This window comes from Micromys minutus (genome assembly GCF_963924665.1).
Source record: "Micromys minutus genome assembly, chromosome: 3".
NCBI classification, from domain to species: domain Eukaryota; kingdom Metazoa; phylum Chordata; class Mammalia; order Rodentia; family Muridae; genus Micromys; species Micromys minutus.
The window spans coordinates 17,717,221-17,732,966 of NC_137972.1; the positions used below are offsets into that span (position 1 = coordinate 17,717,221).

Consider the following 15,746-nt stretch of genomic DNA (forward strand, 5'->3'; position numbering starts at 1 on the left):
ACCAAGAAAGGATTGGTGCGGTTTACAGTTAGTTCAAACAACCCGAAAGTTAAACCGCTTTATCAGATAACTTGGGGGAAGACTATCCAAAGACCAGGGAAGGGGAAGTCTGTGATCTGTTTTGATGAGATAGCTGAAGAGAGAGAGGATGCTAATCAGGCTTCCTCCATGACGACCACCAGCCAATCCGGGGCTGCTAAAGACGGTACACCGTTGGAGCGCAACCTGCTGCTGCTGCCGTTACTCACCCAGAGGAACGAGGACAAGACCAGTGAGATGTCTTGTAACCCACCATGCAGAACATCACGCTGGAGTGGTGTTAACTCTCCCATCTATCAATCTTGCTCTAGCCTTGATCACAAAGAAACTCAGCCCTCCGAGTCCAGAGCTTTGAAGACAGCAGATATAAGCATCAGTTCTCCTTTCCTCCTAAGAATTTTCTCAACCCCTGTAGTTACTGGAGCACCATTTCTATGCAGACCGAAACGTCAGACAGACTATCACAGACAAGCTCTGTACGCAGGAGTCACAAGTTAAACTTCGGTAAGGAGATGACAGGGTTTTATTGCAGACTAAGTGAAGCAGAAGGTGTGGATGTGAAAGCTGTCATCATCAACAAAGGCTCAAAACAAAAAGGGAAAGTGAAGACCATATACTCCCTCTCCATGAGATCTGCCCACCCTCCCTGCAACAGGAGGCGTTTCATTAAATGTAACCTACCCCCATCCCCAGAAACACACACACACACACACACACACACACACACACACAGAGAGAGAGAGAGAGAGAGAGAGAGAGAGAGAGAGAGAGAGAGAGAGAGAGAGAGAGAGAGAGAGAGAGAGAGAGAGAGAGGTGGGGGGGGGGGACTGACTGGGTTTTTGTTCTGTAAGTCTTGCTTGAGAACGTTTTGCTTAGCTCTTGGAAGGGTCACAAGTAGATTCAAAGTACTCTGCAGACAGAAGCCGAAGTCACACTTGAGTACCTTTTCCCTTTTCCTAATAGATCAATGTCTGAGTTGTGTAAGGATACAAAGATTATGGCTTTCTTTTTCTTTCTTAGCAAACACATTTATCATGCATTTTCTTTTACATAACATTTAATTTTTAAAAATAATTTAGATTATAATTACAAAAACTTCCCCTTCCCTTTTCTATCATTATACATTTTCCTTTTTGATATTTCTTTTAATTTTTGAGATTATACTCATAGAATTTTCCTTCCATTTTTGCTCATTATGCATTTTCAATAGCTTTCACTCAAATGATGAATTTCCTGAGGCTAAAAGATGGATCATGTGAGGGGTAAATATGAATTGGATTGATGTCATATGGTTAAAATCTCAATCATCTCAGAAATAGATACTGCCAATCATCCATCCATCCATCCATTCATCCATCCATCTGTCCATCCATCCATTCATCCATCTATCCATCTATTCACCCACCTATTCATCCAAGGAGATGTCTCATGGGCCATCTACCAAAGCTCCAACTTTGCATATTAATAATGATATACATTTCAAATGTCAAGAATAATTCTTATTGCAGGATAACTTATTCTAGGTTTTATGCTATGTAACTTTGCATTGTATGTTGGTTCTAAAGGGTTACATTTTCATTAGCAAACACCACTTGAATTATTAGCATAAGCTATGGATGTTCTGCTCAGGAAATTTTCCCCGGTGACCATGAGCTCAAGGCTCTTCCCAGTTTCTCTTTTCTTTGGTTTTATGTGGAGGTCCTAGATACACTTGGATTTGAGCTTTGTACAGAGTGATAAGAAGGGATCTATTTGCATTCTTCTACATGCTGAGTACCAGTTGGACCAGCATCATTTGTTGAAAATGCTGTCTTTTCCCAATGGATGGTTTTAGCTCCTTTGTCAAAATCAAGTGACCATAGGTGTGTGGGTTCCTTTCTGGGTCTTCAGTTCTATTCCACTGATCTACCTTACTGTCTCTGTACCAATGCCATGCAGTTTTTATCTGCAATTATTCTGTAATACAGCTTGAGGTCAGGGATGGTGATTTCCTGAAAAAAATTTTTTATTGTTGAGTATAGTTTTTGCTATCCTCAGCTTTTTGTTTGTCCAGATGAATTCTCAAATTACTCTTTCTAACTGTATAAAGAACTGAGTAAGAAATTTAATGGGGAGTACATTGAACCTGTAGGTTATTTTTGGCAAGATGTCCATTTTGTTATTTTATTAATCTTGCCAATTCTTGAGCATGGGAGTTATTTCCATCTCCTGAGGTCTTTCTTAATTTATTTCTTCAGAGACTTGATGTTCTTCTCATACAGATCTTTGCCTTGCTTGGTTTGGGTAACTGCAAGATATTTTATATTATTTGGGACTATTGTGAAGGGTGTTGTTTCCATAATTTCTTTCTTAGCCTGTTTATCTTTTGAATAGAGGAAAAATACTGAATTCTTTAGTTATTTTTATATCTAGCCACTTTGGTGAAGTTGTTTATCAGTTTTAGGAGTACTCTGGTGGAATTTTTGGGGTCACTCAAGTACACTATCATATTGTCTTCAAATAGTGATATTTTGTCTTCCTTTCCAATTTGTATGCCTTTGACTTCCATTTGTTGTCTAATTGCTTGGGCTAGAATTTCAATTACTATATTGAATAGGTAGGGGGAGAGTGGGCAGCCTTGTCTAGTCCCTTATTTTAGTGGGATTGTTTCAAGTTTCTCTCCATGTAGTTTGATGTTGGCTACTGTTGCTGTATATTGCTTTCACTATGTTTTGGTATTGGCCTTGGATTCATGATCTTTCCAAGACTTTTATCATGAAAGGGTGTTGAATTTTTGTCAAATCCTTTCTCAGCATCTAATGAGATGATAATATGGGTTTTTTTCTTTAAGTTTGTATATAGTGGATTGCATGAATGTATTTCTATATATTGAGCAATTCCTGCATTTTTGGGATGACCTACTTGATCATGATGGAAGATCATTTTGATTTGTTTTTGAATTCTTTTCGCAAGGATTATATTGAAAATTTTTGCTTTGATATTCATAAAAGACATTGGTCTGAAGTTTTCTTTCTTTGTTGTTCTTTGTGTGGTTTGGGTATAAGTGTAATTGTGGCCTCATAGAAAGAATTGGGTAGAGTTTCTTTCTTTCTTTCTTTCTTTTTTTTTTTTTTATTTGTGGATTAGTTTAGAGACTATTGATATTAGGTCTTCTATGAAGGTCAGATAGAATTCTGCACTAAAACTGTCTGGTCCTGGGTTTTTGTTTGTTTCTTTGTTTTGTTTCTTTGGTTGGTTTGTGATTGAAAGATATTTGATGACTTCTTCTATTTCTTTAGTGGTTATGGGGCTGTTTATATGGTTTATCTGAGCTTGATTTAACTTTGGTACCTGGTATCTGTCTAGAAATTTGTTCATTTTATTCAGATTTTCCTGTTTTGTTGAGTATAGGCTTTTGTAGTAGGATCTGATGATTTATTTTTATTTCCTCAGTTTTTGTTGTTATGTCTTTCTTTTCATTTATTATTTTGTTAATTTGAATACTGTCTCTGTGCCCTCTGCTTAGTCTGGCTAAGAATTTATCTATCTTGCTGATCTTCCAAAAGAACTAGTTGCTGTTTTTGTTAATTCTTTTTATAGTTTTTTTTGTTTTTACTTGGTTGATTTCAGTCCTGAGTTTTGATTACTTTCTGCCTTTTACACCTCTTCAGTGTGTTTGTTTTTTTTTTTTTTTTGTTGTTGTTGTGTGTTTTTGTTTTGTTGATTTTAGGTGTGCTGTCAACCTGCTAGTGTATGCTCTCTCCAGTTTCTTTTTGGACGCACTCAGAGCTTTGATTTTCTTCTTAGCACTGCTTTTATTTTTTCCCATAAGTTTTGGTATGTTGTGTCTTCACTTTCAGTAAATCCTAAAAAGTCTTTTTTTTTTTTTTACCAAGTTATTGAGTAGAACATTGTTTAGATTCCATGCAAATGTGGGCTTTCTGTCATTTTTGTTGTTATTGAAGACCACGTTATCTTAATCCATGGTGATCTGACAGGATGCATGTGATTAATTCAATCTTCTTGTATCTGCTGAGACCTATTTTGTGTCTGATTATATTGTCAGTTTTGGAGAAGGTACCATGAGGTGCTGAGAAGAAGGTATATTTGTTTGTTTTAGGATGAAATGTTCTATGGCTATCTGTTAGATCCATTTGGTTCATCACTTCTGTAAGTTTCTCTATTTAGTTTCTGTTTCCATGATCTGTCCACCGATTAGAGTGCAGCACTGAAGGATTTTGTGGTGTTAGTTTGTTTCCTCCTTAAAGATTCCTACCTATTTACTTGAGTTGTCCTGCAATTCTTTGAAGAAGTTATTTATAATCCTTACAGTCCTCTAAAATCATCATGAGTTGTGATTTTATATCAGAATCTTGCTTTTCTGGTGTGTTGGGGTATTCAGGACTTGCTGTGGTATGGGAAGTGGGTTCTGGTGATGCCAAGAGGCCTTGGTTTCTGTTGATTAGGTTCTTGGACTTGCCTTGCACCATCTGCTTATTTCTTTTTTAATTGATTTATTTATTTTATAAAATATTATTATAAGCCACAAAATTTGTTATAAAATATATTATGAATACACACTTTTTCCTTTTTCTTTTTTTTTTTTTTTTTTCTTTTTTAAAGAAGGACTAAGGCTTTCACATTTTGGCCTTCCTTTATTTTGAGCTTCATATGGTCTGAGAAGTATTTCTTGGAAAGCTCTGAATACACAAGAAACAACTCTCAGACCATATGAAGCATCTGTTTATTTCTGGTGTTGGCTGATCTTACTGATTCTGACAGTGGTTTGACCCTCCTTTAAGCCTGTGTGTCAGCACTTCAGAGGATCAGCTCTCTCACAGCAGAGTCAGGACACTGGGTTAGCACAGGGCACATAACCCGAAACTGGAAGGATTATGACCCAAACTGCTTCTTGATTCCTGTGTCCTGAAGGCTCCAGGTCCCTCAGAGCAGAAGTGGCAGTCTTAGCTGTGTTCTCAGTTGTCTTAGCACTTCTGCAGGACCAGCTGTCCCCCATCGGGGTCAGGTATAGAGAGCTGTAGCACAGGGTCAGTTCTGGACACACACAGAAATTAGAGGGATCCTGTTCCAGACTGCTCCTAGGCTTCTGTGTCCTGAGGGCTCTGGCAGGTTCCTTTTGGGCCAGGAGTCTGAGCAGAAATGATTGTCACACCTGTGCTCTTAGATGTGTCAGCCCTCCCGTGTGATCGGGTCTCTCCCAGCGTGGTCTGGGTACAGAGAGCTCTGGCACTGGGTCAGCTCTGGACGCAGGCAGAAACAGAGTTTATGCCTTTTTTAATAGAGGGGTTTGTTCTCTTTTTTGGGTTTTTTTTATTTTGTTTTGTTTTTTCATGTTTTTCTCTCGTAAATACTAACCTGTCTTCTTGCTTTGTGTGCAGATGCAAAAAAAGTGCTGACCCTTTGGACCCTGCTAATTGGTATTGTTGCTGTTCTTCTTTGGGGTTTTTTCAGTTTTCCTAAAAGATGTAAGTGATCAGTTTCTGCTAAACATCCTGATAAAATATTGGCCATTAAATCTGACCCTCCTCCTGCTTTACAACCTAGATTTGTCCATTAATAAATGTGTATTACATTCAAACGGAGTGCCAGCGGGGATGTGTTTCCTGAAAATAAATGAGATTTGTTCCTAAAGGTATTGCTGTGCAAGAATTCATTTGATTTGAAGCAGGAGGAAGGAGGGTTCTGAGTCAGGGTGGCCTGGTAAAGCTTTATGAGGATCTGGGTGTATGTGGTCAATGGTGAAATCTTGTAGGTACCATATTTGTGTCAGAATTGCACCAGTTATAATGGTGATGGAGGAGGACAGCAAAGTGGGGTATGCTAGTCTGTATTTCCAGAGTGTCTTAACTCAGGGCCACAGGTGAGTGGAACCTCGATTCTAGCTTACTCTAATAGAAACAGTGGGTGGGAGACATGCCCACCCACCATCACCCACCACCAGACCATGGACTGTTCAGGTACTATGGCAGATCACATATCACCTCATTCCATCACCAGGTTTTTCTCTCCCATCTGCACTATCCTTCCCTATCCAAGGCTCACAGGACATCAAAAAAAGAGTGGAAAGTATACGACACTGATGTATGAGGAAGAGAGCCATGAACTGTTGACTTCGCAGAACAGGTGCTTACGTCCACTCCCTGCTACTCCTGATCATCAATCATTTTATAACTCCTCCCAAAAAGTAATTCCATCTTGGCCTTCAAGTTCATACGCTTCAGCTGTTTGTCTCCTGTCTACATAACCCCTGGGGTTATTTTCTTTGCTTGTTTCTTCTTTCCCCTCTGCTCTTACTGGCCTCGGTGCTTGAACATGCCTTTTCACATATCCAATCTCTGAGGCAGTGTTTGTGAGCCTTCTGAACGACTGTTGGAACTTTATCACATAAGTATATCTTCAATACATCCTGGAATTTTACCAGTTTTTAAACCATTCTAGCTACTTTGTTTAGCTAATGGATATCTCAAACTTAATAGTGTTCATGCTGTGACATTTTCCTCGTGTGTGTGTGGGTGTGAGAGAGAGAGAGAGACAGAGACAGAGACAGAGAGAGACAGAGAGAGACAGACAGACAGACAGAGACAGACAGACAGAGAGAGAGAGAGAGAGAGAGAGAGAGAGAGAGAGAGAGAGAGAGAGAGAGAGAATGAGAATGTATCCCAGAGAAATCAGAAACTAACCTTGGATGTCTTTCTTCAGTCAAAACTCATCCACCTTGGTTTGTTTCTTTGTTTGTTTGTGTTTGTTTTTGTTTTTTGAGAAAGGATCTTCAGTAATTCCTGTGACTCAGATTAGGGTTATCTGGCTGGCCAATACTGCCCAGAAACCTGGCTTTCCACTGCTGGGATTATTAGGGAGTTTCACCATATCTAACTTTTTTCTGTTATTTCTAGAGATTTAGCTCAGGTCTTTATACTTTCATGACAAAAAGTGCATTAAGTGAGCTGCAGGCTCAGTGTCTGAATTGCTCATCTGTCTCTCTTCTCTCACATCCTTCATCCATGGTCTTCCTCATTTCAATGAACAATGAGTATATTCTTTCAACTGGAAAGTCAAAAATCCTTACTTATTTTCTTTTTCTTGTTTTTGACATTCCAAACATAATTAGCAAATTACACCTATACTTTCCCCGAGGCAGATGTGAATTGTTTCCATTCTCTCTCTGGTTAACTAGACTGGATCAAATTTTATTCTCTAAAGTTGTCTCTCTTCTACCCATGATCTCTTAAGGCAACTGTCAATATATTGTATAAGCATAAGTTCTATTAATGAGATTTTTTACATGTTTTCGACATTGTCTTTATAATAAAAGTGAAACAGATTTTATATGGCCGTATTTCAAGGTTCAATAGCCACATGTGGCTAATGACACCTTCATGCATTGACAGAGCTTATTTTTAACAATTCAAAAGAATTACCAGTTCTGATGGAAATGTTACATAGCTTTTGATTCACTTAGAGCAATGTCCAATGAATGGTTACACTGTCCTTAGTGGTCCGAGTCACCCTGAACTTCTGATGACCTGTACTACTTCATCCTTCACTTTGTGTGGAAGAACATGCACATCCTCATTATCTGGTGAGGAATCAAGGCCTCTACATTATCTCCTCCCGTTGTTTAGGGGGGTAAACATTCTTACTGTGGAGGCAGATATACCTCCCTAGTCTATACTTTTTCAAGTTTTTACTAGGCACGTTTGGTCTGATCCCACCCTGAATGTGGCCCTGGTATCCAGCAGTCATCCTTATCCTTTGATTTTGGTGCACTTCCTGAGAAACTATATGGTTTCAGGAATGCTACTATCATAAAAGCAAGTTTTTTTTTTTTAATGTTGCATTTATTTTGGTACTCTAAGAGCTACAAAAGCATAAATCTCTGTCTTAGGTCAATTGGTTAGCTTGGGAGAAGTTGGATGTACAAATCAAAAAAAAAAAAAAAAAAGAAAAGAAAACTAGTAGATGGATGATAAAATTTGATTTCTGATAGCCTACCTTTTTCAACTATTTGACTTTGATAGCTGTTGTTTATCTGAGCCAAATATTCTTGGGCATAATTTGGGTTGTGGTGTTTGTCAATTAATTTCAATGACATGAATATTTTGGGGGTATATAGAACCTTACTGCTAGTTAATGCTTCCTATTGGATAGTCTCTCCTTCAGAAGCTTCAGCAGGAGCAAGAAAGTTTGTCTGTCTGTCTCTCTGTATGTCTATCTGTCTATTTGTTTTTCCAGACATGGAAGAAAGTGCTTTAAATGCTTTTTCTCTTAGGCTTATTCATAAATGAAACTTCATCTATCTAGTGCTGTTAGCTTAATAGGAAATGTAAAAGTCAAAATTTTAGTGTTTTCCCCCTTTTTGATTTTAATTTGCTCTAGAACAAAGGACAAAAAAGTAGCTTCATCTTTTGAGAGAAAATGCTGTTTCTGAGAAACAATTGAATATTGATTAGGTCACTGGGAAAAAAAAACAAAACCATTAGTTGTTACAGCTATAGACGATTCATTTGGGGGAAGAAAACTTGTCTTCGGTGGCATAAACAATTTTAAGAGAAGTAAGAAAATAAGTAAATAAATTCTACTATTATAACAATGTGAGAGAAATAGTATTGTTACATTTATGAAAATCGGTCACTATATGGTTAAATTCCATGTAGGTATTAATTATCCAGTACTTCTTTCTCTGTTGCTATCTACTTTGGTTTGCCTTTCATCATGGACTTAATTGTTAAAGTTCAATGACTAAAATGTGATGTGAATGTGAAATGCATCTTTATTATTGTGACATTCAGAGGCATCTTTCACAGTCAGACTCCTTACTCTCGCGGTGTCTTCAAGCCCTGTGTTTATTTTAGTTGCAGTGACAAGATTAACCAGAAACAAGACATGCGAAGATGGAGTAAAGCTTTGCCCTAGTGGCTGGGACAAATTAAGTCGGAACTGCTACACTTTCATCGACCATAAAAATTCATGGTTCATTGCCAATGACAACTGCAAACTCCTTGATGCAATTCTGGCTGTGTTCGACCAAAAGGCTCACCTGGTTAGATATCCCACTTAGCTTGCTGAGTACTTAAAACTAAAATCTTTTGGCTCTGGAGAACTTGGAGCTCAGAGGGGAAGATAGAAAAAATAGAAGATACATAAATTACACAGTATGTTTTTTTTTTTTACAAATCAAAGTAGCTTCAAGTGGGTAGATTGGAGACAAGCTCACATGTCCTTGAAATTATGACATTTGAGCAAAGAAATAAAGCAGATGGGCAGATAGTCAAGGGAGCAGCTAAAGGATAAAGAGTCTGGGGAAATACATCAGCTGAAACATGGGTTTAAGATAGGTAAGTGCTTGGAATAGTCAATGAACCAAAAAAAAGAAAAATAGCCAATTACCCCGCCAAAAGCTGAAAAGTGTTCAAGAGTATGACCACAGGGTCTGGTAAGCTATTGCAGAAACTTTTTTTTTTTTTTTTTTTTTTTTTTTTTTTTTTTGCTTCAGGCAAAATAGGGAGCTATTTTAGAATTAAGGCCAAAAGTGCTATGTTATAACCTCAGTCGTTTTTGTTTTATTTTTTAAAATAATTTATTTACATTACATTCAGATTGCAGCCTCTCCTCCCTCCTCTCCTCCCAACCCCTTCCTTACACCTCCCTTTTCCCCATCCTCTCTTCTTCCCTTTTTTCTGGGAAAGGGGGAGGCCTCCCATGGGTATCAACCAGCCTTTTCATAACAAGTTACAGTAAGACTAGACGCATCTTCTCCTATCAAGACTAAGCAGGGGTAACCCAGTAGAAGGAAGGAAAGAGTCCCAAGAGCAGTCAAAGTAATCAAAGTCATCCTGTGCTCTTTCTGTAACTTTAGTTTTTACAGAATAGTTTTCTTTGCTGTAACAAATAAAAGACAGAGAGGTAGGTACTCAGCCCCTCAGTTAGGTACACAGGACCTGTGGTAACAGCATGATGTGAGTCAGACAAGGGCAGTAACCTTTTCATGTACTGAGAATGAGAACACTAAGTAATGCCCCTAATAGCATTCTGCTTTGTCACAGGAAACTTTCATGAAGCAAATGGTGGGGTCGCAAGAATTTTGGATTGGACTGCACAAAAAGAATATACTCGAACCCTGGTTTTGGGCAAATGGAAGTAAATACAATAATTTGTAAGCCTTCATCTTTATTTAGCATTAATTGTACATTGTAGTAAAAATTCCACCTTTATAATCAGATACATCAACTGTTTCTTTAAATACATTTCTTAAAGAAGCCCTCCAACAGAAGCTAAAGAGAAGATTCAGACAAACTGGTGGTCTCTAGGGACAGTATGCCCTCAAGCACCAGTGTTTGTTTCTGTGTATTTAAATAGGTTGCACAGTGTCTTTTTTTAATTCTAGACTTGATATAAGTCTAGGCAGTTTAGCTCTTGCCTGAGTAAGACTGTCTTGTGTGTGTTTCTTCTCACATCTTATTGGTGAGGATATGAAGATACATATCTGCAAGTTGTTGTGTGTTTTCAATTTGATGAAGATACAATAATCATGGAAACTTCTTTCAGAGGACTAGCAATATGGGTGAGAATAAATTGGGAAGGGAGAGGTTTGATTTTTTTCTTTTTTACTTAAAATTTCAGAACTTCTCTGCTGTCCAAAGCATAAAGAATTCATTGTATCTTTAGACTCTATTTTTATTCTGGAAAAATTTAACCCCACCAAACTTCAGAGTGAATGAAAGACTTAGGAGACTTTATCTTTCACAGAGGAGCTATAAACTTCCATGTATTGAGGGTCTTCTCTACAGCGAGTGCTCACTCTGTGGTATTGATCTATTATTCCTTTGCAGAAGTTCTCCAACTAAAAGAAGTTACTGTGATTATTGTATTTTTATCAAATTTAGGTTTAAAACACACAATGAATTGCAAGTAGCAATATAACCAATAATTGTTTTTTCTACTCTGAAAACATATACAAAAATATATATATTATATATATATATATTTATATATTTTATTGATTTATATATATAACATATATAATATATATTCATATATATTATATATATATTTATATATTTTATTTATTTATTTATTTATATAATATATATATGTATATAATAAAAGATAAACACTGAATACAAAACATAATACGTATGGTGTGTCTTGAAAAAAAATATTGACAGCTTAAAATGTTACTGTATCCCACTTTAAAAAAAAGCTAGGGTCACTACAATAAATGACACAGACCAAGCAGTTTAAGCAACAGTTCTGGAGTCTGGAAGCCCATAGTCAAGATGCCATTGGGATCAGTTTTTCTGCCCTCTTTTGTTGCCGTGTAGTTTCCTCCCACTTCACTTTGTCTTCCTATGGCTCAACCTGTGTACATACTAGTGCCTCAGTTGTGCCTAGAATAAGGGACTTACCCAAGGATACCAAGGACCCTGGATTTACTCCCAACATGGCAGAGGCAAAGCACTCAGATTATATGAGATTAATGTTTACCCAAACGACATTATTTTAAGCCAGATAAGGAATCTAAGTGCAAAATGTCAAAAATTAAAAAAAAAAAGAAACAGTCATCGTATTTAGTAGGTCCTTTTAAAGGTTTACTTTTAAGTATGATTACTTTCTGCACCATCAAAGAATGGAGCTTCCTCGCATGGAATTGCCATAACAGTTAATGGGAACACTGGCACAGTGGACATATGTTGGCATGGAAGTCCAGCATCTCTCCATCTACATGTTCCATATGTGGACTCACCCAACCCCAGGTGAAAGCCTTTTAGAGAGTAAACTGGTTGCCCCTCTTTTGAACATGTCTGACTTATTTTCTTGTCATGATAGCCTGACAATACAGCATCACTACTATTTATCTAAAATGGGAATGATTCTACATAAATTATTTAAGGAATAATCTGGTCTGTGACAGGAGCTATGCAAGTGCTACATTCTTTTATGTAGGGGATCCTACCTGAATATCTGTGGCTGGTGGTCCTTCAATTACTTCCTCAAGGACACTGAAGAGTTGACCATACATACATACTTTAGGAAAGAATGAGAGTAAAATCTGAGGGTCTCTTAGAAATCAGAAAAGGGGACACTAGTGGTAATGTTTCTCCCCACAAGTAAGCTACTGAAGGCATTTTGATTACATTATAGTCAGAACTTGACTATTGTAACCAAGACTCACTATTGTGTGTATTCTCTTTTTTTCTGTTTTTTTTTTAATTATCAACATTACATGTTGTATATGTGACCTACAGTAGGAACCTGGAAATATTTTGCTAACAATTATGCATAGTGCTTTGCATACACACATCACTCTGCCAAAGAAATAACACCTATCTCACACTAGAATTGGTGACAGAGTGGCCAAGTGAATTCATATATAAGAGTTATGACAGTCCTGTATTGAAAAGAATGAGAAGATGTTGCCCGAAATGCCAGTTACACTCTTTCCCTGCACCACCTTAATACATGGACTTATTCTTTTCCATCACTGACATCCATGGAGGAATCTGATCCCTCTTTGAATGGTTATGATGTTTTATTTCTTCCTTGTTAGGAGCATAGTGTCCTAGGCCATGCCTTTTTTGGGGGGGGGGGTGTCACACAGCACCTTCTTATCTGTGTATAGAGGTTAAGTGTTGATGCCTGGCAAGAGAACAGCAATAGCTTGCATAGCTTCCTCTCCACAGAGCACATCTGAACCTCGATCACCACAGTATAGATTCATTCACTATATGAGGCTGCCCTGGGTCTAATAAATAAAGAAGTCATCCTTTTGTTTTATTCCAGGCATGAAATCCAAGAGCATGGTCAATGCGCCTTCTTGCATAAAAATGGAATAGACAGTACCTCTTGTGATGAAACGAAAGAATATATTTGTACCAGAGAAGCTTGGTGCATTTGAAGATTTCTTCCATCCAAAAGAACACAAAGAGCAGTGTCTTGTTTTGTCTGTGCTATGGATTCCTTCCTTTCGACACCACTTTAAATCTAATTTGACCGAAAACATTGACATGAATTTTATCTTCCTTGCAATAGTTACTAAGAAGCCTAGCAGTTAAAGTAAGTTTGATGTGATACTGCTGGATCATCAAGGTGGGTACATTTGAAGCTAAGGTCGTAAAGTGCCCTGCTCAGAAGTAATCCATCTCAGTGGAGCACACTGTAGGGCATACAAAATAAAGAGGAAGATTCTTCTGCTTGTCTAAAATTCAGTGACATCTTCAGAAATGAAAAACCAGAGCTGAAGGACAGGGTGAGCTTAAGAAATGTTTTGTTTACCCTCAAATAATACATGATTCATGAGGAACTGTGAAGGAAGGCATGGGGGGGAACTATTCCAATCGAGGACCTTGCGTTGCATCACCACCTAGGACCAGGCAACCCTCCCCATGTCTCTAGACCCTTGGTCAAACTGCCAAACAGAAAGGCTTAAAGTAACCTAAATTTGCTGTTGCCATAAGTCGCAGAAAGAGTGAAGGATGGACGCTTAATGATGAGTTGGGATGAGCAGAACACGAGCACCTGGAGGTAAAGAGGAACATGAAGGAAGTTCTGTGACCTTGAAGAATTCAGAGAGATTCGCCTGCATTCCAAAATCTGTTTCACTCAGATTCTGGATAACACTGAAATGATCTTGGAGAGAGGGGGGATACAGACACTGGTCACCATTAAAGAATCTCTTCAACTACCACAGGTCTTTTCTCGTATGTAATCTTAGAGCTTACATTTTATATGTGCCTGCAATGTATGGAGGGCTACAGGCTGTAAACAAGGAAGTGGGCTATGGGGAGAGGAGTGAAGAAGTCTAAAGGAGGAAGGAAAGGTTATAGACTACATGTGACATAAAACCAGGAGACTCTGAAACTTATGCTGCTCTAGGTAGCTGCCAGCTACTGTTCTTCAAAGGGAGGGCAAGGATCTCACAGCATTTAGGCAACTTCGTGGCTTAAAGAGTTGTAGGAGGGGAAGCCGTTGGTCTTATGAAGACTTGATGCCCTAGTGTAGAGGAGTGCTAGGGCATTGAGGCGAAACTGGGAATGGGGATAATATTTGAAATGTAAATAAATAAAATGTCCAACTTTAAAACAGTTTATAAGATGCATAAACACACACACACACACATTCCTAGGTGAAAATGCATATTTTCCAAGGGAACTTGTGACTCTCTTAACCTCTAAAGGTTTATATGGCTGCACAGCTGCATATAAATACATATTCACAGACACACATTAGGGAAGTGCAGTTTTAAATCCTGTTTTATGGGCATTACATTACTATGTATTGCTTCAAACAAATTCAATCTAAACTGTCATTATCATTTATTCTATTCTGATATGTTTTAGGTCATTCTCCCTCTACCATTACGAATGAACAAGAGGAAACCTGAGAGAAGCTTAATGCTTGTTTTTGGTTTTGGTTTCCATTCAATCCAAACAAAGAAGTCTTTCATATTTTCTGTTAAGAAGTTGGGTGTGACTCTGATTGGTATGCCTTTATATGTTACATGACCTTTTTTCCTTACTCCTTTTAGTATTCTTTCTTTGCTTTGGGCACTTGGCATTTTGACTATTATGTGTCGGGAGGAATTTCTTTTCTGGTCCAACCTATTTGGAGTTCTGAAGGCTTCTTTTATGCTCATGGTCACCTCATTCTTAAGGGTAGGGAAGTTTTCTTCTACAATTTTGTTGAAGATATTTACTGTGCCTCTTAGTTGATATTCTTCGCCCTCTTCTATTCCTATTATCTTTAGGTTTGGACTTCTCATTGTGTCCTGGATCTCATGGACATTTTGGGTTAGGAACTTTTTGGCTTTTGCATCTTCTCTGACTGTTTTGTCAATGTTTTCCATGTTGTCTTTGGCCCCTGAGATTCTCTCTTCCATCTCTTGTAGTCTGTTGGAGATGCTTGCATCTGTGACTACTGATTTCCTTTTTAGGTTTTCTACCTCCAAGGTTGTCTCTTTTAGTATTTTCTTTATTGTTTCCGTTTCCATTTTAAATTCCTTCTTCAATTCCTTCATCTCTTTGGTTCTGTTTTCCTCTAGTTCTTTGATTTCTTTGAGAGTTTTTCCTGTTTCCTTTTTCAAAGCTTTTATTTATGCTTTTCCTCCCGTTCTTGTTTAAGGATCTCTATCATCATCTTGAGGTATGATTTCGGGTCTGAGTCTTCTTTTTCTAGAGTGTTTGGCATTCGCTGTTTGCTGTGATGGGAGAGCTGGGTTCTGGTGTTGCCAGGTTGTCTTGGTTTCCATTGAGTAAGTTTTTTTTGCATTCCTCTTGCCATCTTGTTGTCTGTGATTATACCTGGTCTTCTTGTCAGTGATTGGTTCCTGTCTCTCCCATGTACCTTGCCTGTGTCCCTGGATCTCCACTGTTACTGGTGGCAGATGGCTTGAGCGTTTGGTCCACACACACGGCCCTCCTGGTGGAAAGCGAATTCCTATGGCAGAGTTTCTACTCCCCTGAACCAATTGGGGAGGGGCGTGCTTTCCGTGCGCTGGGCCCAGACCTCTGTGTGCCCCAGTTACTCACACCGCAGTCTCTCAAAACAAAGAATTCTTATTGCCAGGTTCACATATGAAGAAACTTGTCACTGGATTATTTGTTTGACATACACTGAATGTGTTGCTGAAACTTAAGTGTAGAGCTAAAATTCTAACTGATAAATTAATGATGCAAACATTTTTCTATCAACTATATTTTATAGTTAATGCT

The 15,746-nt window shown here is 38.1% G+C and overlaps 1 protein-coding gene across 1 annotated transcript; it reads left to right on the forward strand.

The window, feature by feature from the left end:
- Positions 1-473: 473 nt before the first annotated feature.
- Positions 474-12,934, forward strand: LOC308418412 (C-type lectin domain family 2 member E-like; the record flags this gene model as incomplete). The annotated part of the gene is made up of 5 exons (XM_080913762.1): positions 474-543; positions 5,418-5,504; positions 8,892-9,079; positions 10,083-10,192; positions 12,820-12,934. The coding sequence occupies 5 exons, from the start codon at positions 474-476 to the stop codon at positions 12,932-12,934; spliced, it is 570 nt and encodes a 189-aa protein (XP_080769888.1).
- Between the last annotated feature and the right edge of the window lie 2,812 nt (positions 12,935-15,746).